This window comes from Stegodyphus dumicola, chromosome 4, assembly GCF_044657685.1.
Source record: "Stegodyphus dumicola isolate Sdum_Otavi_A_Nest chromosome 4, ASM4465768v1".
Taxonomy (NCBI): Eukaryota; Metazoa; Arthropoda; class Arachnida; order Araneae; family Eresidae; genus Stegodyphus; species Stegodyphus dumicola.
In genome coordinates this window covers 25,126,348-25,153,842 of record NC_140771.1, presented here as the reverse complement: position 1 = coordinate 25,153,842, position 27,495 = coordinate 25,126,348, and the positions used below count along the sequence as shown (strand labels likewise).

At 29.9% G+C, this 27,495-nt stretch overlaps 1 protein-coding gene across 2 annotated transcripts in view; it reads left to right on the top strand.

The window, feature by feature from the left end:
* LOC118195993 (integrin alpha-PS1-like) overlaps nt 1-27,495 on the top strand; it is a 227,786-nt gene that overhangs the window by 188,884 nt on the left and 11,407 nt on the right. For both annotated transcript variants that reach the window (XM_035367351.2, XM_035367371.2), the window contains exons 8-20: nt 65-170; nt 1,008-1,251; nt 2,604-2,708; nt 2,867-3,098; nt 4,464-4,613; nt 8,531-8,610; nt 11,233-11,380; nt 12,859-12,939; nt 14,382-14,461; nt 15,444-15,524; nt 17,742-17,844; nt 21,687-21,806; nt 23,354-23,413. In XM_035367351.2, the coding sequence (XP_035223242.1) occupies nt 65-170; nt 1,008-1,251; nt 2,604-2,708; nt 2,867-3,098; nt 4,464-4,613; nt 8,531-8,610; nt 11,233-11,380; nt 12,859-12,939; nt 14,382-14,461; nt 15,444-15,524; nt 17,742-17,844; nt 21,687-21,806; nt 23,354-23,413 (1,590 nt within the window). The remainder of the gene's footprint in view (nt 1-64; nt 171-1,007; nt 1,252-2,603; nt 2,709-2,866; nt 3,099-4,463; nt 4,614-8,530; nt 8,611-11,232; nt 11,381-12,858; nt 12,940-14,381; nt 14,462-15,443; nt 15,525-17,741; nt 17,845-21,686; nt 21,807-23,353; nt 23,414-27,495) is intronic.

The window sequence follows — 27,495 nt, the reverse complement described above, 5'->3', positions numbered from 1 at the left end:
AATTTCTGAATTTATAGTATTTGTAAGATCGAATGTTATTTTAATAATCATCAAATGATCGTAGGGTATATCTGAAGAAACTGAACCTCTGAAACTAACAGGAAAGCCAGAATCACAATTTGGTTTCTCTTTGGCTTCTCTGGGAGATTTAAATAAGGATGGTTATGCAGGTATATGGAAAGATTTTTTCTGAATACTTATTCTTTATATCAAGTAAGTTTGTACACTGAAAATGTTTATCTTCATCCTTATCATGCATGAAAAAATCTCAGTATCAGGTGTATGGAATAAGAGCTAATATTTGTTTCTGTTTTCTTTTGAATTTTAGAAGCTTAACAATTAAAAAATGTGAAAATTTAATCTAATTTTTTAAGTCTAAAATTAATTAATATGAAGGTTTTTAATAATTTTAATTGAGCTTATTATGTAAAATATATATCATACATTTCAAGAATAATTTATTAAATATATTTATCCAATATTTTATTTTAAATTATCCAATATTTATTATATATTTTATTTTAAAATTTCAGTGTCATGAATATGTAACTTATAAATTTACTTCACATACAGATTTAAATATTTTACAGTTCATATTATAAATTGCAGGATATATCTGTTTGTGAATGAGAAACATGATAGTATAATGTAAGATTAGGCAAAAAAGCAACTGTACATTGACAAAAAAAATTAAAAAAACTAACTGTTTACATAATACAGTGAATAAATCCATATGATCATGTTAAAATTTCATTACGTGCAAACAAGTAGTAGTATCCTTGGGTCTTAATTTCTTTTTAGAAATTTAGAAGTTAATTTTCTGTCTTTGTATTGATAACTCAGCAAATTTCAAGGTCTTATTGATTAAGATGTGTTTAATATTCATATTATAATATTAGCATCTTAAGTAAAAAATATCATTCTTGAAAAATTCATTATTGTTCAGCCAATCTTATTGTGCTGTATCCTTTTTAATGTGTAATGATCATGTGAAACTTTCTGTGCAGATCTAGCTATTGGTGCTCCATATGATGATAAAGGTGCTGTCTTCATCTACCTTGGCTCTGCAGATGGTCTTCTGACCGAACCTTCTCAAGTCATTCGTTTGGAAAATTTGGCCAAAGAAATTCGTGTGAAAAGGGACCTTAGCTCCTTTGGCTACTCACTTTCTGGAGGATTGGATTTAGACAGCAATGGATATCCAGACTTATTAGTTGGGGCTTATGACAGCGATAGTGCAGTTCTACTCAGGTTAGTTTGTTCTGATTGTTTTTCAACATTGTCTCTTTGTTTTTAGCAAAACATTATAGTTTCTGTGCCATCGCTGCTTTATTTTTAATATCTGTTTATATATCTGAGGCTTGCATGTAAAATGTGTATCTTTTTACCTGTGTCGGGAAGTTAATGGTGAGAAGGATTTTTCCCATTTATCATGCTTTTATTGTTTATTGGGGTTTTTGTCAGTATTTATTTAGGTAGCCAAAAATTTCATTTCATATCTTGAAGTTCCAACAATAATATTAATGAATGGGTAAAAGTCATAGGACTCTTATGATTTTGTCCTGGTTACTAGAGGAACAGTATGTTAGTTGAAAACTGCTAGAGAAAGAAGTACTTTTTCATTCAGATTTGCAAATAGAGTTAAATGTAGTAATATTGTAATAGAGTAAATGTAGTAGGATTGAGGGAAGTTAAAATTTTCAGACCGTTATACACATTCTTATAAGGATAGAATGTGAATAATGCAAGTGTAATTTCATCGTAAGTGAAGGAACCATGAGCGAACAGAAACCCGCATTTGCCATTTGGACCAGTTTAAGTTTGTCACTCACAGGAGAGACAGTGTCATCAGAGTTCTAATGTTGTTCTTCATTGACATAATTTTCTATCTAAGCTTCCTTCTGGATAACACTTAAAATATCTTGGCTAAGTGCCTGCCAAGATTATCATAATGCTGATTAACAGATACTTAGTAATAACCATAGTCACCTGTGATGTGCATAACTAGTGCTACATTGCATGGCATGGTCTAAAGCCAGGAAAGTATCAGACTGAGTAGTACTTTGTAATTTGAGCATAACAGCCATGATAGCAGTAGGCCTTCCAGTAGTTTCCTTGATAAGGAAATAATATAAAATTAATGAGTTTTGATTATATAATCATCAGATATGATTATATTTTAATGACATTTTGATGATTAATTCAACATATTTAAAAAACGATGTAACAGAATGTTAAGATTATGTTGTAAAACAATAATCTTGTTATGCTAGTTGAAGTTCAGAATTGAATTTTATCTCGCATATTTTCATCTAGTCATTTTGCATGTAAATAAATAAATTAGTTTACAAGTGGTTGAATAATTTGTTTTTGAGATAACCAAATTTGTAGGTGCAGTTATGAATGTTGTATCAGTATTTAGAGAAATTGCAGTATTTATCTAGTTGAGAAAACATGTGCTACTTATTATTACAATTCTGTAAGCACTAATTTTGCTGTGCTTTTGTTAGTTAATGTAACTTAAATGTATAAATTAACATTAATATTTTTTAAACATTCTATCTTAGAATGTTACAATTCATTCATTCTGTTTTCATCCTTAGATCAAGGCCAATAATTGATATTATAACATCAGTTGAAGGAAACTTGACGAATATTGACCCTAAAGTCATGGGTTGTCCAGAAGATCGAAATACATCTTTAGTTTGGTAATTCAACTAAATTTTTTAATTAAGTACCCGATAATTTGTTAATTATTTTAGCTTATATGCTTCAATTTAAAATTTCTTCTATTTAGGTAATGTGTATATTGATTTAAGAGTTTTTCTGGCTTTTATGTTGTCTTATGTCACAATTATCATTTCAGCTTCTCCTTTGAGGCATGTTTCCAGTTTAACTCATCGGTTTTGTCTCATGGAACATACATTAAAATCCGGTATAGAATAGAGGCAGAGACTTTTACTGGAAAGAAATATTATCGTGCTAAGTTCAAGTCATCCTTGAACTCGGAGACTCCCAATATTGTGGAGAAAGAATTAGGTATTCGTGGGGTTTCACTTTATGAACCACACTGTTCAAAACAGCTGGTTTATCTAAAGGTGAGAGGCTTTTTTTTTTTTTTTTTTTTTTTTTTTTTAATTTTTAAAGTGCTGGAAATTAAAACCTTTAAATGAATGTTTCTCAATTTTTGTTTAGTCTTTAAGCATGATGAACAGGTCTGTTTAAGTGTGAGAATTGTTTCCCCATCACTGAAAGTGAAAACTTATTTAGCTACATTTTCTTCTACTTTATTTAGCTACTAATTCTCTTTTTATGTAAAATGTTCAATAACTATATATTTAGATTAAATTTTGATCTTTTTTTAAAAATTTTATTTATTATTTTTATATATGCACGTAAAACCAATGAAAATCATAACTTATGTAGCAGATTTCCTTCAGAAATATTCCCGTTATGCAATTACTCTTGCAATTTTTTTTAAACCTCTGAAAATTAGAATTTTCTGAAACGTAGTTCTGTTATACTTTTAAAATGCATATAGAGCTAATAATCATAAACAGGTAGATGTATGTGCAAAATGCAAAATATTTGTGTCAATACTATTACATTTTGCTTCATCAAAGCGTTTTACATTAGTAATAAAATGAATATGTTAAATTTTGTGAATTTTTTTGAATAATGATATGAAGGTTTTTAGCTGATTTCTCTAGCATAGCTCATGGTTAGAATACTATGTTCAAAAGATTGGCAGGAAATATTTGAACTGATCTGTTTGGAAATGTAAAAAACTCTTGCTTAGTCTTAATCAGTGGAGTATCCATGGGAACACAAACGTTTGCTTCAATAATCTTGAAATTCCAAGAAACTCTGACTGAATACCTCTTTTGTTATTTATCATAGACTAGTCATTGCATCAATATAGTAGCTCTGATTGTTTGAAAATGTTGACCCTATAAACGACATATTAATAACAGAGAATAGTGATATTAGAGGTGAAAAATCTTGTGATTTTGGGCAAGAGAAAAATCTATTTCTGATCAAAGAAACCAAAGCTTCTCTGCTCAAATTCTCTTTATGCAATTCTGTCCAATGGTTGAAAGATGTTTTAACTCTATTTGCATTAAAGTATGAACTTCATACAACTTTCTGTAGAGAGAACAAAAATGCTCTGTTAACTGGCATATGTGATTACTGCAGCCATAGGACATGACTTTTCCATGCTCTTTTTGAAACTACAAGGAACTGAAAACAATGCAGATATTTGTGTTTTTATTGAATAAATACTTAATTATGTATAATTCTGTTGAATAAATGTATAATTATATACAATTTTATAGATTAAATATCTATTGATATATTAATATTTATGTTGAATATGTAACTATTAATATGCATGAGCCTGAAACGCCTTTTTGTTGCATATTTTATTTATATTTACCTTAAATGTATTTATTTATTTTTAGGAGAAAACTGATATTCAAACCCCTATCAAGTTTAAACTGACTTATACACTAATTCAGAAGGAACCTAGAATGCCTAAAGAAGGGGAGCGTTTACCCGATATAAATCAGTATCCTATTCTAAATCAGAAAGAGGCATCCAAGGTGTTTGAGGTAATTGTGTAATGCTGTCTCTTAATTTATGAGTAAAATCATTTATGGCAATTAGGCAGTGTGCTTTGCTGTAATAAAATAAACCAAACCAACTATTTATGGCGATCACTGCCTTCATTTATATATATGTTAAGTGAATAATATTATGTTAAAATAACGTTTATTTTGGTTATAGTTATCCTTAACAATTTATTTGTATTTATATGATATACTAGTATTTTTATTCTTTCTTTCTTTGTATTTATGCTTATATCAAGATGTGCAACCACGCTATAAAAGTCTTTGAGAATTCTTTTTTAATTTAGAACTTCTTCAGAATTCTGTATTACATTTTACAAAATATCAGATTTCCCAAAATGTTTGCAGATATGCTTTTTGACTTTGATTCAAATACAAATTTTAGCAATATGTCATATATCAGATCCAGTATTTCTCCCAGTACAATGACAGATGACTATTAATAGTTCCAGCTAATTTTAATATTCCATGAATGTGGAGCTAGCTTTAGAGAGATAATTTCCAATACCATTGTTTATTTACTCTCTGTAAAATACTTATTACAGTCAACAGTCACTAATCTGGACTTGTCGGGACTTCGGCGATTCCGGATTATCGATTTTTCCGGATTATAGATCATCAGTTTAAATCTTGTAAGATGGCATGCAGAAATTCTAAAATTAAAAATATGAAACCATAATTTATGAAATAAAGAACAATTATGATCTAAAGGGTATCAAAATTCGCAAAAAGAAAAAGCTTAATATTTATTTGTTTACTTTATTAAACATTTCTTTCAATGTAAGTTGTTTAAGTTTTGCTTCCTTTCAAGTGATAATACTTTCTCTTTAATTCTATTAAACAGACATAATTTCTTGTTCAGTTACAAAGTTCCGCTGTTCAAGTCCTATAATTGCTGTGTCGAGAACACCGACTAATTTGTCAATCAAAAGTTTTTCGTTTTCACTAACCTCTGTTACTTTCTTCGCTATCCGAAGTGAATTATAATGATGAGGAACTTGTTTTAAATCATATCAAAGACAAGATGGAGCACATTGAGATGAAAGACTAATTTGGTAAGGAATTATAAGCCAAATAAAATAAAAACATCTGCCCTGAAGATAAGGATAGTGCTGACAGATCAACTTCCAATTCATTACGCGCCCGCTGCCCCCCCCCTGCCGAGCAGCGTGAAATTGATAAACAGATTTCGGATTTCAAAACATACTTTCGCTTTAGATCCTTTACATATTAACAAATATATATCGGAAATTCTATTTGATATAATCGAAAGTTTAAGCTTACTTTTATAAAATTGCTCTTACAGTCTGCAAAAAATAATAAGCCGGATCCAATTCGAAAATTAAGGAACAACGTAATCATCAACATTAACTGAAATAGATAATTAGATAATTTTAGCTTATACGTCCATTATACATAAAACGCGCACGCGAAAACGTATTCTGCACTTGCGAACACTCATATGCGCATGTGTTTACGCGGCACATGCGCAGAAAGTTTTTAGTTTTGAGGTCCGGATTATAGATCATTCCGAATTATGGGTGTCCGAATTAACGACTTTTGACTGTACTTTTATAAATGGGTATTTACTGGAGATAGTTCCTATGAGAGATTTCAGTGTGTTGTTATTAAATCTGTATTGCACTGAAAAAGTATTTCCAGAGTAATTTCTATAAATAATAAAAAGTGTCTTTGTGGCTGTAATATCATTAGTGTCAATTATTCTAAATTTCCATGAAGCATTGTGTGGTATTTAAAAATGTTAAACACTTTGTCCAGAATTGATAAACCTTGCCACATTAGTTTTCTGTTGCAAACATATTTATGAATGGTTATGCCCCTAAAAATACTCAAAACGTTAAAATTCATACTTGAACAAGTTCTTATTAATTTATATAAACAAAATTCATAGGTAAATCTCACATATCTGTATATCAGATTGCAATAAATAGAGACATTTTTTATTGAAAATGAATCTTATTAAATTACCTATTGTTTACCACAAAATTCATTTGGAACTGTAGGAGTTTTTGTATATGTTTTTATGATAAGTTAAGGTTGTGACACTATCTGGCAGTGAAAGTTGGAAGCATGTACGTGCTGGTTAGCATCAAATCATGGGCCCTTTAGTTTACAGGCAAGGAATTAGTAACTAGTAACTGGAATAAAAATTATGAAATTTTGTCAAATGAAAATGAAATTAGTACGTGCTGGTTAGCATCAAATCATGGGCCCTTTAGTTTACAGGCAAGAAATTAGTAACTAGTAACTGGAATAAAAATTATGAAATTTTGTCAAATGAAAATTAAATTAACCCTCAAAAGTTTTGTATTGACTAAAATATCACTTGCGAATTTTTTTCAGAATTTTTTGTTTCACTTTTATTGCCTGCAAGAGCCTTGAAATTTTATAATGTACAGTACAATCAAGAACTTTAAATAAATTTTAGCTTTTTTTTGAAGTAACAACACTGCTGTAGAGCTTACTTTAAAAAATTGCAGCTTTTTGCTGGTTCAATGAACCCAGAACTCTCCAACAACAAGTTCTACCTGTGTCCATCCCAACTACTGCGTTTTCAGACTTAGTTTAGACCTAGTTTCCAAAGTAAGCATGATTGACCTGTCCAAATTTTTTGTTCCGTTTACTTTATATCTCAAGCTCCAGCCTCACATATTGTCTTTATTAATTTTAACACACCTCTTAATTTAACACCTGGTTATGGCATGGAAAATAGAAAGTGTATGATGGCCTTCTTTGATGCACCATTTTTGATACATACATTTTGAAGTAAACTCACTATTGACATATTAGTCAATGTATAACTTCTGAGAGATACTTCGTTTTTATCTGACATAGTTTTACAAAATTATGAAACTCAAAATTGCAAAATTATGAAGATTCAAGGCTCTTGCAGGGAATGAAGATTAAGTAGAAAAATAATGAAAAAAATCATGAGTAATATATTGATCAATACAGAACTTTAAAGGAGTAGTGCATTTCAGTTAGACAACTTTGTTTTCCTCTCCATCCTAATGCATATTTTCAATGCTCCAGTTGGAGAGCACATGAATGAGTGTCTGTGCATTGAGGTGTGTAGAGAATGAGTAAAGTTCCTATAAAGCATTTTATATTATATCCATTGTCACCACTCTTCCATGATTTGCCTAAAGTTAAGGTGGTATATTATAGTGGTGGCACTGAATTGGAAGTGTATAATTTCTGTAATTTGGTATCTAATTTTAGTGAACTGTTTAACACCATGCTTCAAAAAGCATGCTTAAACGTATCTAAAAGCATGTGCACAAGAAAGGCAGGCACTAAATATGCCATGCCTTTCTTGTGAACAAGCACAAATGCTACAAGACAAATTATGTTTTCCTATAATCCTTCCTAATTTATTCCTGCTTTTTCCCAAATGGCCATAAGATGCTTTTGAATTTGACTCATAGGCATTTTTGTTTCCATACATGTTTCAAATAGTTTTCCCATTTCTTGTGAGTTATTTAAATATTTTTGTAACAGTGAAATATAAATGTAACATAAATATAAATGTTTGTAAATATGTCAAGCATTTTAATGCAAGTGTATTTACTATTCAAGAATTAAAGTTAAATACAGAATGAAGTTATTACTTCTTTTTCAACTTTGGATTACTTTTTAAGCATGAAGTATCAAATATTACTGAAAAGTCAGATATGTATGCATAATATACAAAATATAATATTTTATTTCTTGTGGAAAAAATTTCTAGTAAACTGTACATGGTTTACTGTATTTTTTATGTCTTTTATGACACATATATTAAATTTACAATGGAAATATATTTTACAAATAATAATTTTCTCTTGTACAAGTTTTTCTATTATTTACTTACTGTATCATTTCCCTTCTTTTGACAGGCTAAGTTTTTGAAAGATTGTGGATCTAATGACATTTGCGAATCAGATCTACATATTAGTGCTGAACTGAATCTTCCAAAGTAAGTCTGAAAAAGTTCATGATAATATGAACATATGCACATAAGCATTGCAGTTAATGTTAGCATCATAAAAATATTTCATAGTTTATAATGCTGTAATCTTCTAAGGTGTATTTTATTCACATAAGTAGAAGGTGTAGATCAGAAAATTATTCTTATAATGTAAGTTTCTGAGCTATTGCAAAAAATATTTTATAATATATAAATTATTTCTGTAGTATATAAATTTCTTAATTTCAAGTGTTTATAAACATTATATTTTGTTCTTGTGGCACTGTATACGTATTTTAATGATTTATTGCTTATGTTAGTCGAATGTTTAGTACTAGTAGTATTTACATTTATTCTCTCCACTTCTGTTTTGTAAGGCAGTGGCTAATTTGGACAGTTCAGATGTTCTTAATTGCGTCTTTTCAAAATTTGTGAATCATTATGTTTGTCATTATGAATGATTGTTATGAATCATTGTGAATCATTATTCACAATGATTCAATATATCATTATTTGTGAATCATTATGAATCATTGTTATATTTGTGAATCATTATTTGTTATATTGTAATTCATTATGTTTGTTATTTTTATTTATTATTATTATTATTATTATTATTATTATTATTTTTGCATTCATTATGCATATCTTGTGCATTCATTTTAGCAAGTGCTGCCACTGTGCAAAACATGTCGTCTCTTAATGTGTCTGCAACGTCTTGAAAACATTAGTTCTGAGAATGTTTCTTAATTTATTTGTTAAATTTTATCAGTTTTTGATTACTTAAAAATATTTAGTTTTTAACTTGACTGATATAAATTAGAATGCATCTAATTTTTAATGTAACTGAATAATAATTTTTTATGAAAAATTTCAGTGTTAGTATAATTAATAAAAACATTTTCTATATATAGTATATATCACTTCAGACTCATAGCTAACGTTTCCAGCATCCAGGGACAGCTGAAGATTTTGCACACCCTCCTGTTTGCTTAGAATGGAGAATATTTAATTAAAAAATATCGTAGCATCAGTTTGACTCCTAGGGAGAGATGTCCTCCCCCCTTGCCCCTCTCTAGTTATGTCCCTGTATTTCTCATGCCACATATATTTAAATTCTATAAAATCTTTTTTTGTAAAGAGTGAATCATTATTTACACCTTTTTAGGTAATTATTTACTATATTTGTAAGTGGTTTTTCACATTATAATTTACAGGAGATGTAATAATTTTTGAATTCTTAAATCTAGGCATATTTCAAATTCATGTAATGTGTAAGAAACATAATTCTCAATTTGTAAACTCTTGTCAGATGTGCAAACATGAAATGCTATTCAAACCATTTTTGAGAAAAGCATCCCCTACCAAGAAGTATAAAGGAAGATCTCTCAGAAGTATTCTATCCAAAAAAAGGACTTTTTTCTCAATTTCACTACCACAATTTTTTCTCCAGTGCCATAAAATATTGTATATACATACATGAAACAAATCACTTAATGCAATAATTTTCCAAAAAGTTCAGGTAGAAACCTTCTGTTCAAAATGGTTCTGGGAGGAATATCTTTCTCTCAAAAGATTAATGTCTATTAAAGGCTGAAAAATCTGCAAAAATTCTTATAGCATTCCGAAAGCTATTCTCAGTTATCGTCTCTGAAGCAGACAAAGTATTCTGAATCTGTTTATCACTGCACCTCCCCTTTTGAAAGAATTTATCTGTTTTGATGTTTATAATAATTTATTTGGGTAGGTAAATGATTATTCTAATTCATTAGTACTAAAATTGTATTTGAATATTTTGGTGTTTAATGATGTGCAAATTTATCAGTTTTGTATCAGTTAATGGTGTTAACTATATGCACAGGTGAGAGTAAAGCAGTGTTACTTTATTATGATTTAGAAAAGAACAATGAATTAAAATTAATTATTGAGTTTCTGCAGTGTTACTTATAAATAATTTGCACATTAATTTTCTTGGTGTTATATTATTTTAAATTATGTTACCACTGAATTTATATTTTATGAATATTGGGATGCTACATGCACTCTTGCTTCCATAAATTCATTTCAGTTAGCTAATGTAAACTATAGGGCATATCTTGCAACGTGAATTTCTTATGCAGGAACTTTTTTTAATAAAATGCAATAAATAATGTGGCAATGAAAAATAAGATTTCATTAAAAGAAAAGGAAAATACTGAGAACTGGTTTTCACTGCAGCTGAGCAATCATCATTATTTTAAATCCTATATGAGGCTAATTGAGGTGTCTATAAAACAAGTTTAAAAATATAGATATATATTAAATAAATGCTCTATCTGTCACTTTCTGAATAAAGTTTTCAATTTTTAAATACGATTTCTGACTAGAAAATCGCAATGAATCACTGTAAGTCATCACAGATGTGGAGAAGTTTTTTTTAAAATTATTATTATTATTATTATTACAGCTATAGTTCCAGTTTTTTGTTTGGAAATGAATTATAGTATAGTTTATTAGAAGAATTGTAGTATGAATTATAGTATAGTTTATTAGAAGAATTATAGTATATTTTTTGTTACTAAGTAGAATAACTAGTAAGGAATATAGTATGATATACCAAAATATTTTTAAAATGACAATTTTATTTTGCAGGCAAAAATCTGGTATTCCAGTGTTATATCTTGGAGAGCAACAAGTGAATTTATCTATAATTCTATATAACCATAAAGAACCTGCGTATGATGCTGCCTTATATGTTACCCATCCAAGCACTTTGAGTTATATTGGACGAAAAGTTGTAGTAAGTTGAATATTATTGGAAATGTATCTTATCTTCGAAGAGCTTTTAATTTTTAAATTTAATACAGCATTGTTATATTTTATATGAAATATGAATTTTTAAATATGTATCCAAATTGATTTAATTTCTTCACAAGTATGAAAGATGAAACTGCTTGTAATATTTTTTGACAGTCTCCAACAATTAGAATATATTTTTTCTCCTTTTTTGCTGTGAGATTCTGCAGCTTGGAATTGTGTTGTCTGGTGATTCTGCAGTTTGGAATTGTAATGTCTGATACATGAACGATTTAGGAAATGCCTGAATTACTTTATCATTCATATGAAAATTTGTTCTCAAAGATGGTTCATTAGAAGAAGGCCAAAGAACCATAGAAAAATAATAGAAACAACTCAGTTAAGATTGAACCGATTGTAACTCCCTTAATTTAGATGGCTATGTAGGGCCTTGTCATGCTGTGGAATGACACCTTTACTTGATAATCCTGCAAATTTCTTCTACCTTCTGTGCTTTATTAGACAATAGCATGAAGTAGTCCTCATACACAGTAAATTGCTCATCATTCAAAATCATCTGGTTGACATGGTATGTGGATTCACTCATCATGGCAGTTTTGGACCAATTTTTCATGGGATTGATTATAACAGATCGATTCTTAGTCTTTACAGTAGCATTTACAACATTCAAGCACTGATGATTATGCAGCAGAGCAGTGCAAGTTATTTTTCCCTTATCCAAATGCAAATGTTGCCAACAGCAGACGTTTTTTGGTTCAAACAGTGGTACCAAAAGCCATCCTTGGTTAAGGAATTGAAACACTTACATCAGTAGGGAAAATACAAACACTCTTGATAAATAAAACAAAGACAATTTTCACTTATTCCATTTAAAATATAGAAAAGAAACTACTGTTTTAATGAAAAAATAATACCACAAAGCAAAAATATTTGGGTTTTGAATTTCTTTTCACCAAAAGTTTCTGTATATTTTTCCTGTACCACAGTTAAGCAGTCTGATGCAATCTTGAATAATGCAGTGCATGAACGTAGTTGTTATATGCAACTGTCAGATGTGCATAATTTGCTTTGTAACTGTTATGAAATTGAATAAATTTTGTGTTTGAGTTATTAGGACAAAAGCTTAATATTTATTGTATATCTTTTGTAATTTGCAATAAATTGTGCAATTTGTTGACTTTTCTTTGACATCGAAGTGCAAGACATTTGGATCTATAACTGCTTTATTGCCTATGTTAGTTGATTTTTTTCTTTCGTTTCTGTAAAAAAATAATAGCAAAAGAAAGGAAAAAATCCTAATGTCATTTATCTGTTTGTAAAATTATTTAATTGTATAAAAGCATGTGTAGATGTACTGCAGTATTTAAAAAACAAGTTACTTCCTTGCTGTTAGAATTTTGTTATTGAATTCTTATTTTAATAATTTGTCTACCTCTTTTATATTTTTCCCCCTTATTTCAGAAAGGAGAACCAGTGGAATGTGTACCATTTAACAGCACTGTTTTAAAATGTGAAATTGGAAATCCCATGAATAAGGGTGAGGTATGTAAAACTTTCTCACTTATTTGTTATATAGTAAAAAGTCCAAATTCTAGACAACCAATATGTGGAATGATGTAATATCCAGACTTCTGGACCACTAAAACTTTTTTTTTTTTTTTTTTTGTTTTATTTATTTATTTTTGCAAAAGGGGAGAAAGAATGAAATTTACGTCAAGTAGGCACATTTGAACCTTTTTTTTTAAATAAAAGATGTGTGAGGAGAATGCTGATTTTTTTATATCACTTTGATACTAAACATTTCTATGTTGAAAGAAGCACACAAACTAATATATAGCTATATGATAAATTTGTGGTAAAAAAAAAAAAAAAAAAAAAAAATGCACACACAACACAAATTATTCCTGTAGTTGGGTTTTCTGTGCTTAGCATGCATTTTAAACCTTTACACTTGCTTATACCTCTGATGCCAACCTGTGAATAATTTTCTATTAATCTTTGCTTTCATCACTGCATGACTATCAATTCATACGAACTGAAGAAATGACTCTGCCAGTGATATCTGAAACAGTTTTTTGAAAAAAATATTAGTAACTGAATGCCAAAACGCATAGTAATCTTTTGAATTGACATTATGCTTGGCCGTGATTACAGACTTTAGCCAACTGCACTGCCAAGGTTAGAAATTTAACAGATTTTTCTTCCATATGAAATATATATATATATAAATGTTATTCATAGACCAAAAGATTAAATTTAATGCTCTTTGAATTAAGAATAACCAATTTGTTGTTCAGATAAGCCATTCATATATGTGGGAATATATTTGTTCTGAACTCAGATAAGCCTTGAGCATATGTTGGGAATTTATTAGTCAGAACTCACATAAGCCTTAAGCATTGCAAACTAAACTAATATAATTCAGGCTTAACTTCCTCTATGTGCAGTAGAAGCAAGGCGGAATGTAACAGAGGAATGTGTTTTTAGTCACTAGTCTTATAATACATTACCAAAAGTCTGTAGCAGATGCTAGGGAAGCTTTATCATGATAACCATGTATTTGAAATTTTCCAGTTTGTGGAATTTGTGAAGAAATTCACAGAAGTGGTAATAAATGAAAATGCTTTAACAGAAATTTTCCATTGCGATCATGATGCCTACAATCCAGTCAGGTAACGAATGGCCAAAATCTGTAGTATGGTTCAAAATCTAGTTAAGTATTGTTATTGATGAGGAAGAAAGTAATAGGTTGCTGGAAAAAAAAGTTTAACAATTTAATGGAAATTCTGAACATGACAATTAAACTAAGTTCATTGTTTTATAGTACCCAGTTTCATGTGCAGGATTTTTGTTCAGACGAGGATATCAAAATCAGTGCATTTTGTGGCCAAGCAATTAATACTTTATATAACCTATAATACAGTATTATAATAAATCAATGTATCTAAATTCCTGCTTAAATTTTTTTTTGCTTTTTTATATAGGTAGAATTCCAAATTCGATTCAGTCCACGAAACGTTTCTGATGATGAAAAACAGCTTAAATTTGTTTTAAAAGCAAACACGTAAGTCTGGATTTTTATAACTCTGATTTTTTCACTTGTTGTTATTAATTATTTGAATACATACCGTAGATTAAAGAGGTAAAGTAAATAACTAGAAAATATTTTCAATTTTGAAATAAAATTGTGCTTAAAAATTATCCCATAGTTACAACTATTACATAATATTATTCATTAACCTTTACAGGATTTTTGGCTAGGGATTGATGGGAAAGGACACATGTATCAGAAATCAATGTGTTTATTGCATTTTGGTTACATACCTGGAAAGAATTGTTAAAAAACATTTAACACACCTCCATGTAAACGCCTTTTATAGTGCAGACTGTGTTTAGGCAGATGCTGCCTCATTTTACACGTTCAAAAGTATCACTGGTGTGAGCACTTCTATCACCTTTATAATTTGCATGTGCAGATCTGTAACATCCGCCACAGGCATCTGATACACTCTTTTCTTTGCACCTCCTCCCAGAAAAAATTCTAAAGAGATTATTTGTTTATTTAGGATGCAGTCCGGCCCTCCTGATGAGCAAATCTCCTGGTATGACACAAAGGAGCTGCACCCATTGTAAATAGGTTATATCTGATAAACACCATTGAAAGAAATCTAGAGGAATCAACTCTCCCCAGAAAGAAACTTAAAGGTGTCAAGTGCATACCAGTGTCCCCTCTGGACAAAATTTGTTGTTTCTTTCCAGGAAATCACAATGCAATGAACACATTGATTTTGAGATTGTGCAATTCTTTTTCTTTAGTCCTGTATTGGACATCGTGTATTTTTAAAATCAAATTTAAAAATTTTTATGCATGAATAATGTAATTCATATTCTATTGTAACTATTTGTGTCTTATATTTATTTATCAGTAATTATAAGCAATTAAAAAAACATTATATGCTGTTTTCCTGTTTTGCATAATTTGCATCTGATAATCATGGTTACACTTATGTTTGATATGTATATTATCTTTTCATTTTTAATTTTAGGACAAGCATCGAAGTATTACCTGAAGAAGATTTTATGCTAATTGCAGATGTTGTTCGAGTAGCAGAACTGGAATTGAGAGGGTAATTGTAATATAATATTTTAACTCAGTTGGCTAACTTTTTTATACTTCAGACTTATCAAATAATGTCTACTATTAAGTGTTTAGTAATCTTACATGCATGCACTTCTAAAAAAAAGAAATCTGTCTTTATGTGCACAGTCAGTTTCTTTTTGAGCTAAATTTAGTTCAATAATGATTCATTTCTCTGAAACTTATAGTGAAATTTTTAGAAATAGAGCTTTTCTCCTTTCTTTTCCCGTCTCAGAATTAAAAGACACAGATTTAGAGTTTGTATTTTTGTTACATTAAGTGATGTTTACATTTTTGTAGTTGTGAATCTGTATTTATTTTATTTTGAAACTGTCTTTTCTTGAGTATTCATTTAAGGTTCAATGAAATGTGAGGAACAAGATCTCTGTGTGATATTTAAAGCAGTCATTTAAACTTGAAAACAGTTTATTATTCATATAATGTATAAATTATGCATCCATAATGAATTTTGAAGAATAGGAATTTAAAATTTCTTTTGCAATATTTGAGATAATTTATTTTATTTATTAAACATTTCATAAAAATAACATTTTTGTTCCCCCATTGTTGCATGTGAGTTTTGTTAATATTATAGCTTATTATTTGACGTTATCTTAAATAATTCAGAAAAACCAGACATCATCATCAAATGGGACAGAGACTGAGCAGAAGTAATTTTTATTAATCATTTGTAATATAAAAAGTTATTTTTCTCTACTTTTAGATTTTACCCAAGCTATAATATTAACAACAAGAGTTTTGTTAATATTATAGCTTATTATTTGACGTTATCTTAAATAATTCAGAAAAACCAGACATCATCATCAAATGGGACAGAGACTGAGCAGAAGTAATTTTTATTAATCATTTGTAATATAAAAAGTTATTTTTCTCTACTTTTAGATTTTACCCAAGCTAAGTATTTAAAATTATAATGTATGCATGGTTTAACATAGGTCTGTACTATAAAGGGCATTTACAATGAAACCTTGGTTCATTAATCCACTCCTGAAGGCCATATGTCAACCAAAATGTTCCCAACCCCCAAGGAAAAAAAATCTCTGTAGCAATTAGTATAAAATGGATTAATTATTCCTTATTAAAACTTTATTCGCTTCCTTAAACTTTACACTGTACTTTTTCTACAAGATGCTAACCCAAAACCTGTGGAGATCATTAAATATAAAATAGAAGATAAACACAGTATCATAGAGAAGGTATCTCTATGAAGGAGAATGAATATCATAAAGGGAAATTTTTTCGATGAGGTAGTTTCTTCCATAAAAACATCAGGCAGCTGTTTAAGTGCCATTCAGCTATGCTTGAGACTCACTGGGCTTCTGTTTTACTTAAAATTTGTCTAATGTGATTTGTCATTGCCTACATTTTTAAATGTTTAAAAAGTGAGACATGGCATTGTCATTGAAAATTTGTTTGTTTTAAAATGCCATTGAAAATTCTTATATTGTTTTATCAGGGTGATATCATTGTGTAAAAACTTTGCATTTTATCGATCACAAATTTTATGTGTTAGATAACTAGAACCATTTTTCTTTTTTCTTCTTCTTTTCTAGACATTCCCTTCTAGTTGCTTTTGTTGCTGCCTCTGAAATTGTTGTAATTCTTTCTTGTGTAACTCATTTATGATTCCCTAGTAATTTCTCCATGTGAACATAATATTGTAGCTAACAAGAAAAGTCCTAAGAGTCAAAGTACTCAAAGTTTTTGCCTGCAACCCAGTCTCGTAATGATTTCCTCCAGGCTAAATTATGAATGCCTCTACCTGAACAATAAATGCCTTAAATGATGAGCAGTATGTCAGTTACAAACACTCAAGTCAGTAATTATTTTCAGAGATATTTTGAGGCAACATATGCCACTGAATTGATAGTTAAGGGCTTCCTAAGAACTGATAGTTAAAGAAACATCATTTTAATATTTTTCATTGCTTAACTCTTATTAACAAAATCTGAAAGCAAGTGATTTACAACAGCATGAATTTGGTATGGAGGAAATTATCAACAGATTATATTACAAGCAGAGATGGCACTTAAGATGTTTTTTGTTGTCTACGATATTGTGCATTATGTTTGATGCTTAGTTGCAAGATTTAGTTTTACATTTATTTGAATTCTTGCCCTTGTAATGTTAATTATTTTGTAATTATTTCCCATCCTTATATCTTCAATTTTGTAACATATTTTAGTGCTTCTAACCCTGAACAAGTTGTGTATGGTGAAAATGTAGTAGAAGAGGAAAACATGAAAACAGGGGAAGACATAGGCAGTCTTATTATACACACATATGAAGTAATATTATTTAATATATTTTCTTCCTCTTTTATAATATGATTAGCTGTTAATTATCTACTTGATGACATACTACTTATTAATATTATAATTTCTTAGTAAATTTTCAGAACCTTTCTATCATGTCAAATAAATTTATTTAAATTATCAGTATGTGCATGATGATCCATAACTTCTTCCAGACCATCAAAAATTTGTAGTATGATAACCACAATAAATACAGCAGAAAGATATATATTAGCCAGGCCTATGGAAAGCTTGCTTCTCTATTCTTTTCAGTGTAGTAGATGACACTGAAAAGAATATGAATGAATAAAATACGTATTTTGTGAAATGTAAACCAATAACCTGCTATTTTTTTTACTTGAGGTCATTTAAATGAAAAAGTACATTTCATGTTTTTATATATATTGGTGTCATGATTTTAATTATTATTCATTCTGTAAAATATTATTTTTCTTTATTTCTTTCTTACAAATAAAAGAATAAAGAGAAAAATCTGAAGAATTCTTATTCATTTTATTACAGACTTAGTTAATTAAATTACAAAGATAAGGCCAAAATAATGCAATTAAATTATCTATTTCATAGTTAGGTATATGACCATACCTATGATTACACTGGGGAACAATCTGTAACACAACTTCTGTGGAATTTGTTTTTGGAACTATTAGTTATAAATAGGCACACTAATTTCAAAATGGTAGTTAACTTTCTTTTCCCGTGTCAAGTTCTTTTCTCTACATTTTATGTGAATATGACCACTTTCCATGGCATCTAGAGTAGATCATAAAAAGTACTACTGCTCTCCTGTTTGCTGATATAAACAAGAGGAAGTGTGTTTCTGCAGTATTTTTGAAGTGATCATGGATTTATATATTGCCATAATGCACATGGTTTAATGGAAGAGCTGGGAATTTCAGCTTATAAATCAATGGCAATTGTTCATCAATAGCTTAAAGTAGAGCTTTAAATGTGTCCTCCTTCACAATGCAAGTTTTTTTTTTTTTTTTTTTTGGGGGGGGGGTACAGTCCTAATAGGCCAAGGCCATTCAGTTTGTTTGTGTGAGAAAATTTGAAGATATAAAGATTTATTTATTTGTTGTAATATTAGATGCACCAATAGATTCGCTGTGTTGAAATAGTGTGCTTCCTCCTTGGCCAGCAAAGTGAATATATGAAGTATCCCTGTTTTTTATATATGTGAGACAACAGAGCTCTTAAGAAGCATTGGGTGCAGTCAAATTGACTGCCAAGATCTGACCTAATACCTGGTGATCCAAACATACTGTATCAGCCATTAGTCAGCAGAAAGACTATTATATTCCCACCTCTGCACATAAAACTGGTTTTCACAAAGCAGTTTGTTAAAACTTTGTCACTTAAAGGAGGCATCTCATTTCGGCATTTCCTAGCCTGTCATTTGAGAAGAAAGAAGGCCGATGTATGTGATGGTCCACAGATTTGGCAGCTCCTTAAAGATGAACATTCCATTGAAACAATAAAAGAACTTCAAAAGAATGTTTTGTTGGCATTAAAAAAACATTTGTCAAAGACATTCTTGTAAATACATGAGCACAGAATTACAATACCAAGATTTGAATGTTATGGAGGGATGCTGCCTAGGTGAATGGGATATACGTATGATGGCTGACTATTGGCGAGCATCAAACGAGAATGTCTGCAGAGTAAACTCCCTAGAAAAACTCATAAATGAAAATTTTTACCTTAAAATGTATGTGTTGCTGCTTGCAATGTTCTTTTTTATAAAATTTTAAATGGCCAAAAAAAAGCAAGAATCAATTTTTCATATTATAACATCTGTATTTATTCCCTCTAGCACTCGGTTTTTACTAAAAAGGTAATTCCTTGTTGATTTCAGTCATGACAACACTTCAGTATCTCTAGAATAATTATTTTTCATTTCATTTAATTTGTGGCTATCAATGGGTGAAGTGAAAGTAGTTATTAGCTAGTGGTAGTAGTAGTAGTTACTATGACCAATAAATAATTGCCTACCTATGCTTACTATTTAGTAAAAAAAAAAAACTTATTATTTGTATGAACAATTGCTGTAAATATGTATATCCTTTGTATGAATAAAACTGTTCTTTATGAATAGTATAATTGCTAAGTTTCCCCTTTATTTTCCTCTATATGTATATTTCGTATGACTTTTGAGACAATGAGTAGCTTAAAAAGTTGGCATGAGGGATAAAACTGAGGTTATTTTTGGATTCAGAGGCCAAACGTTAGTCAAATACAAGTGACAGAACTAAGACAATGGAATTGCTGTTCCCCAGTGCTATCAAAAGAACCTCATGTTCACATGTGATCATGAGCTCTAAATGTGATGGTCACACAAATGTGCAAGTTTTTTATGAATAGAAACTTCGTTGATGATGCCAGACACCAATGAGAATACAAAACAACTCCCACCGCTCTTCTCCTACCATCAACTTCTAGAGAGAGATTTTCCGCTCACTGCATATTTAGAATGCCTCCATGCCGCACAGACGTTATACATTTACAAACATTCATGCCTTCTTCAGGATTTGAACCTGGGCCCTTCGATACAGCAGTCAAACATCGCTAACTACTATCCCGGTTGGGCGGCTGTTTAGTGATTAAATGCAGTGAATGAATTCCTTCAGATCTTCTCAACTATATTTATGTAATTTTTTTAATATAGTTATTTTTCAGTAGATATTGGCAGTACTAATGTTAGATCAAATGTAGTTTTTTTCCCTTTTCTTTTCATTGAAGAATTTGTTGATAAGGGACACAACAGCAATGATAGCAGTCATCATATATATTATTCCTGTGTTAAAAAAAAAAAAAAAAAAAAAAAAAAAAAACCTTTCTGTGTAACCTGACAAAAGAAATTATTAAAAAAAAAATTATCAAGAAATCAGCTTTATGACAATATCATTAAGTATAGTATTGAATGGAAGGACTAAATATAACAAATACTTAAAAAATTCTGTATCAGTTATTAGTTAGGATCCAGCTCGGTGTTCATTGCTTTTAAACTGTGCATTTTGTTTGTCAATAACAGATTAAATTTGAAAGATAAATATGTTATAATTTGCCATATGGAAACAGGATGCATAGAAGATTATTATTTTAGTTAAGGCATTACTTTTAAATAGATATACATTATTGTTAGATATACATTGCTTTTAAATTGTTCAGATCAGAAATCAAAAATAAATGAAGTGTGGAAAAGTAATAAATAAAATAAAATAAAAGTAAAAACAAATCTGAAATTCAAAATTTGGGCTTCAAAATGCTCATGTTCAGTGCAGGAGTATGTGTGTTTTAAATATGGCAGCTTTAGGTGACTCTCTCTTTCCACAGTATAGTGAACACGCATACATGTTCTGTATTTTTTAATAATGGATATAAGGTTACATCTAAAATCATTTTGATTGTGACTTGGTGGATCTTATGACAGGAATATAAGTTGAGAATTGATGTTTGCTATGTAGCAGAGATGCATATTGACCATCTGCAAAGTCTATACAAAACTTGAGAATTTTAATACACTGATATGCAACTTCTTGCAATTAATGTATTATAAACTTCTGAAAAAGAAGGAGATATGAATCACTCTATATTTAGTAACTTATAAAGTTTGCTAAGTTGCAGCATAACTTCAGCAAACTCCTTTTTTATTTGAGAAATAAATTGCATTCTTTCTAAAATGTAAATATACCTTGATAATTTGATAAGAATACAAAAGCCTATAAATCTTATTATAGTTGTTTCATTTATAGCATAATAATTTATTTGTAAAAAATGTTTTTCTTGAATTAATGTAATGGAATTATTTATTGTAGCTTATTAATTATGGTCCATGGAAAGCAAAAGAAGTTGAAATTCATGTAAAATGGCCTTATCAAACAGAAACCTTCAAAAAGACTGGTAAATGGCTGCTGTATATAATGGAAGCCCCAAAGGTACGTAAATGGGAACCTAAATGTTACATTGCATATCCATTGGAAATATGTTAATCTTCAGTTAAGTGTGCATAATTACTTTTCACAGTTATTGAATGACATTTGGATACTTTGGCTACGAGCTACCATATTTTGTATTGCTACAAGATGCCACATTTTATTTTGTATTGCTTTCATAATTATTCGAAGGTAAACATATAGAAAATGAATTTAACCCAAACAGAGTAAGACACAATTTGACAAAAAAGCAACATATATATGGTGTGTTTGCAAGTTATAATAGTGATGATGAGGATGAGCAATCGAGTTTTGGTCGGAAAGAAAAGAATTTTTCCACACAGATAAATTTTTTGCCAAACACATTGCCAACATTTTACCCTCATTTGAAGATTAACCATTGAGCTTGCCATTTTATTAGGCTGCGTGGTTGTTTTTAATGTTAATAGATGATTTTAAAATTGATTTAAATCAAAATGATTTAAGTACTTGTTTTTGAATTGTAGTTTTATTTAATGTGAACTATTACCAGCAATTATTCTTATACCATATCCATATCTGAACAATATATTAGAATTTATGAGAATAAGTTATTTGTTTATCTAATGTTAATGTTCTGAATATAGTGAATAATCTCTGTAGAACTCCATAATGGTTTAGATTTTATCGGCATTATACAGATTGTGTTGGTTTAAGTATTTTTGTAGCAGCATACAAATTATAACTTCACATTAATAGTTTATGCCACGTAATTAAATATATAATCGTATATATAAATATAGAAAGTCTATATATATATATAGATACAGAAAAATGATGATACAAAGAGAGAAAAGTTCTTACTCACAAATTGAATAAATTTGCATGAATGTTGTTTTAGGAATTAATTTTCATATTTCCTCACATATTTTTCCTCCTGTCTTATTTTTGCACTGAAAATTAAAAAAATAATTTCTGTAATTTCTGCCTTTTTCAGTGTATTCAGAGAACGAGATTTCCTAAATTTTAAAATGATGCATATAGTGATTGTTTTCATCTTACTAACGAAGACAAAACCTCATAAGCTATCTGTGAAGGTCACATCAAAACTTTTCATTCCAACTGTGTAACTTTATGCCAGCCTAATACAAGAATTGACCAATTACAGCAAAGCAAATATAAACTGACATTAGTCTACGATTTCACTGACTCTGTTTCACATTCGTCTTCTCTAATTATTAACAGTTGATTTGAGGCCTAAGGAGTAGCAGAGATAACAATAAGAACGGACGAGACTCAAGTTACAGGGAAGAAGAAATGAAAATATTAGATGTTCTGTTGTTAATATTACTATGCATTCTCTTTAATGGTGCAGAGGTTAGTTTTAAAGAAATAATATTATGATAGTTACCTGCAGTTTATCCATGATTACTTTTTATTTTTTATGTTGTGATTGTAACTAAGTCCTCAATATAAATTAACTGCGCAAACTGCAATGTAAATTACAGATTTTTTTTAAATTCCTGTTTTTTAATTTTCTTGAATTTTTTGAATTGGTTAATTAATTGCAGGTGCAAGGCAATGGGTACTGTGAGATAGATCCTGAAATAATAAATCCACTACGACTACAGGTAAGTGATAAATTTTGCATTTAAATTATACTGCATTTTCATATTGAAAGAAGTAAAATACAGCATTGAAAAATGTGACTACTGGCTTTATTTCAGTGTGAAACTAATTACTGTTGTCAGTTACTCTAACTAGATAATTACTTCTTCTAATTAATTGCAGAGCTTGTATCCTTCAAATTACAGTTTCTCAAAATAATTTAGAGAATTTTATTAAAATAGTTTAATAACTGAAGTGGAGGAGTCACTGTAAATGTAAAAATTTAACTAAGTGGGCAAAATATTCTATTTGTAGGGAAAGAGTAATGAAATATCCATTATGTTTTAATGAACAACATTAAAATATTCATTATCTTTCACTGAAGAATTCGTGAAAATATTCAAAAATGAATTCATTGATTTAGATCATTTTTCAGTGCTCATTACCAATCAAAATTGAAAATATATTTTTAGAATATAAGGTAGAATTATTAAATAAAATGTGCTTGTGTATTTTTACTCACATTGTCAGCTGGTCCAGTAAAAATAATAGCTACATATATCTATGCCTATTTTGCATGTATGGAACTTTAACATATTAAAGCAGATGAATTATTATACTAGAAGAAAGCTTTTGTTCCATGAAGATCATGTAAATGGTTAAATTTTACATTTACAGAATGTTGGCATCCATAATAATGAAACTTTATTTAAAAAATTCTGTACATTTTTTTTTGAGAAGTATTATAATTCAAAAGTATAGTAAAAGCCCCACAGTCTGACATTCAACTAATCGGAAAGCTCAAGTGACTGAAGTACTTAAGGAAAAAATTTTTCCTCAAAAAATTTAGTATCTGAGAAATTTGTAACCCCATTATAGAGCTTATTGTGGTATTAGCATGTAATGTGTTTTCACAAAACAGTGTGATTTAGTGGCAGAAATGAATAAACATAACATCATAACACAATCATATGAATTTTGCCTCAATATTATGTAAACCCAATTAATTCTGTGTAAGCCGGTTTAATTTTTGTAAAGAAGGCTTGAGTTCTGCTTTTTCTTTGCATTTCAAAAATTTTCAATATTTGGGGACTGCTTTTCATGGCACAGCATGCAGTAGGATATTTTCTAAGTTGCAGCATCCTGGCATCAAAAAAGGCATGATGTGCGACTTTTTTCAAAAATAAATAAATAAATAAATAAATAAACAACAGTGATGCAACATAAAAAATTTTGATAAGAGATTTAACTTTTTACACGTTATATCCATAATTTGCATTTGTTTATGTAAAGAAAAGCCTGTACCATTATACGGCAGAACAACTGACGCAAGTTTGGCAACATCTCCGCCAACTTTCATGTTGGTCAGGATTTCATAATTGGATAAGGTATTTTACTTTTACTTGTATGTTTACAAAATACATTGGATTTTAAGTCTGAATTAAATCTCTTATAATTTTAAATGTAGACTTTTGATGTTTAAGTTGGTAATAAGTAAGATGGCTGTTTTTATAATTTTAGATCAAAAATTTCTTCCATTCATTTGGCTTTTCCACCATAAATTTAAATTTTTATACACTGAATTATTCAGAACTTTCCCTTATTTAGAATACGTCATTTCCGAGCTTTCCGGATAGTCTAGCTTTTACTGTGTACGTATGAGATCAGTGTTTAAGGAAATAAAGTCCGTGTCTTTTCCCAATTTCTTGTGTAAGTATAATGCTATACTTTGTCACATATAATAGGAGCATTATATTATTCACTATATTATAAGCTGGATGTTTAAAATTTTTTAAAGACTGATAATTTTTGAATTAAAAATGTAATGACTGTTCATGCATTAGATTATTTCAATGAAAGTTCCTTCGTATTAAATTTTTTGGGGTGGGTGGGGGAAGCAATATTTTACGAACAATTCAAAAATATGAAACAGATTATTGTGTGATGTCCCTTTCAGCTCAATGGATGCAGAACGTTTCACTTCCTCATCTGTGAAAATTTCCACACTTTTGACTTTACAGATTGAGAATGCCTAGAAATCTCATAGAAGTAATTCAAGGCTTTAAGGAAGCTATTCTAGTTATTCCTATTAATTTCAAACAGTGCTACAAATATCATATTCAGATGCCTGAGTACAGCAGCAGCATATGGACAGGCATTAACTTTGTGCAAAAAAACATTATTTCTTAAACAAATCTTTTTTTCCTTCTTCATTGCTCCATGTAAATAGGTTTCTAGCAGATTTATGTTATAATCATTGTTCATGGCCTGCTCATCCATATACAATGGTTACATCTGTAAGTTCAATTAGATAGCTTACTGGAAGGTGCTTGTTAATTTCTTGTTTGTTATTGGTTTTGAAGTCTCTCTATAGCTGAAATACCAAAGCATGGCTGTATGTTTCATCACCATATACATTAACATTTCAAGTGTTTCATGACTGGTTATTCAAACACAAAATTTGATCATACATCCACCATAGTTCCCCATGGACATCTTCCTTATCTCAATAAAATTAACAAGGTGTTTCAAAGTTTGTGGCTGCCCACAAGTCAGTGTGCAATTTTCATGCAATCTAGTACAAAGCTGCCACTTCTGTCATCTGAAAAGAAAAACAGTAGTCTAAGAACTTTTGAGTCAGGCCTTGTATGTACACATTATAGTGCATTAATAATAGTTCTGAATTTTTTCTTTATTGATCTGACGTAAGAAAGCTGAAAATTTCTCTCATTTATAAGATTAAATCATTTATTATTTAAATATTTAATGAATATTACCAGTAATACAGTGCAACCTCGAAATACGAGTTTAATTTGTTCCAGCATTGAGCTCAAGTAGCAAATTTCTCGTATCTAGAAACAAACTTCCCCATTGAAAATAATGGAAATCCAGTTAATCCGTACCGCACCTCGAAAAATAGTTGCAGGTTGCTTGACCAAAAACTTATCCATTGAGCTGAAATAAGTTTGTTAGTTTTAGGACAAGTTTTTGTACCTCTTGCTTCTGTCTCCTTTTTAAGATGTCTCTAAAATGAAGCACTACATTGCCATTACACAAGTTCATGGTGTGCTCACACACTGCTTTATTAGTGTGATTTTCTTCAAAGAAAATTTTTCACTTCTTCCTACTTTGCCAAAATGTCTTTAATCTTACTAGAAGAGAGGGCCTCATCTCCTGTTCCCTCCTTCCCTAATAAAAGCTTTTCTACCACCTCTTGCTGCTGCTCCTTGCGAAGTTCTTTAAGTTCGTCCATTATAAATTCTTCACTATGCTTCTCCACTAACTCATGCAGATCAGCACCATCCACATCCAGACTGACAGTTTTCCCCAGAGATAAGATTTCTTAGACTAGGTGCACTGGGCTGTCCACAGGTTGAGGATCAAAACCTAAGTCAGGAATACTCTGAGGCCACAGTTTCTTTCATGCTGAATTCAGGGTCCTCACTGAGACTTCTTCCCAAGCCTTATCAATGAGGTTTTAACAATTTAGGATGTTGAAGTGATCCTACCAAAATTCTCTGAGGGTCAGGCTTGTATTTGCAGGCAAAGCACCTTTGAAACAAGGCCTTCGTGTACAGCTTCCTAAAGTTGGAAATAACTTGCTGGTCCAATAGCTGGAAAAGTAGAGTGTTGTTGAAAGGAAAAAACTTGACTTTTATGAACTTAAATTCCTCCAGCAAATTATCTTCAAGTCCTGGAGGATGTGCAGGAGCATTATCAAGGACAAGAAAAGCCTTCAGTTGCCACACCACATTCAGTTGGTTTTTCTGCAGCTTCCTCCTCTTGAAAACTCATGCATGTTCTGAGTGGTAGATTTGTGGCTTGGTTTTGCAATCTTTATTTGCGTCCGCAAAAAACGAGAGGGTAAGCTTATCTTTCATTAGCTTGTCACCTAGCAAAGATTTCTCCTCTTGCATGATGTAGGTCCTCTTAGGCATTATTTAAAAAAAAAAAAAAATCCGCTTCATTACAATTAAATACTTTCTAGGGAAGAAAGCCTTCACTAATAATATATTGTAAGAACTATGGCCAAAATTTATCAACAGCAGCTGTATTAACCCAACACTGTGAACACCAGTTCTCTTTTTAAAATTTTCGAACCATC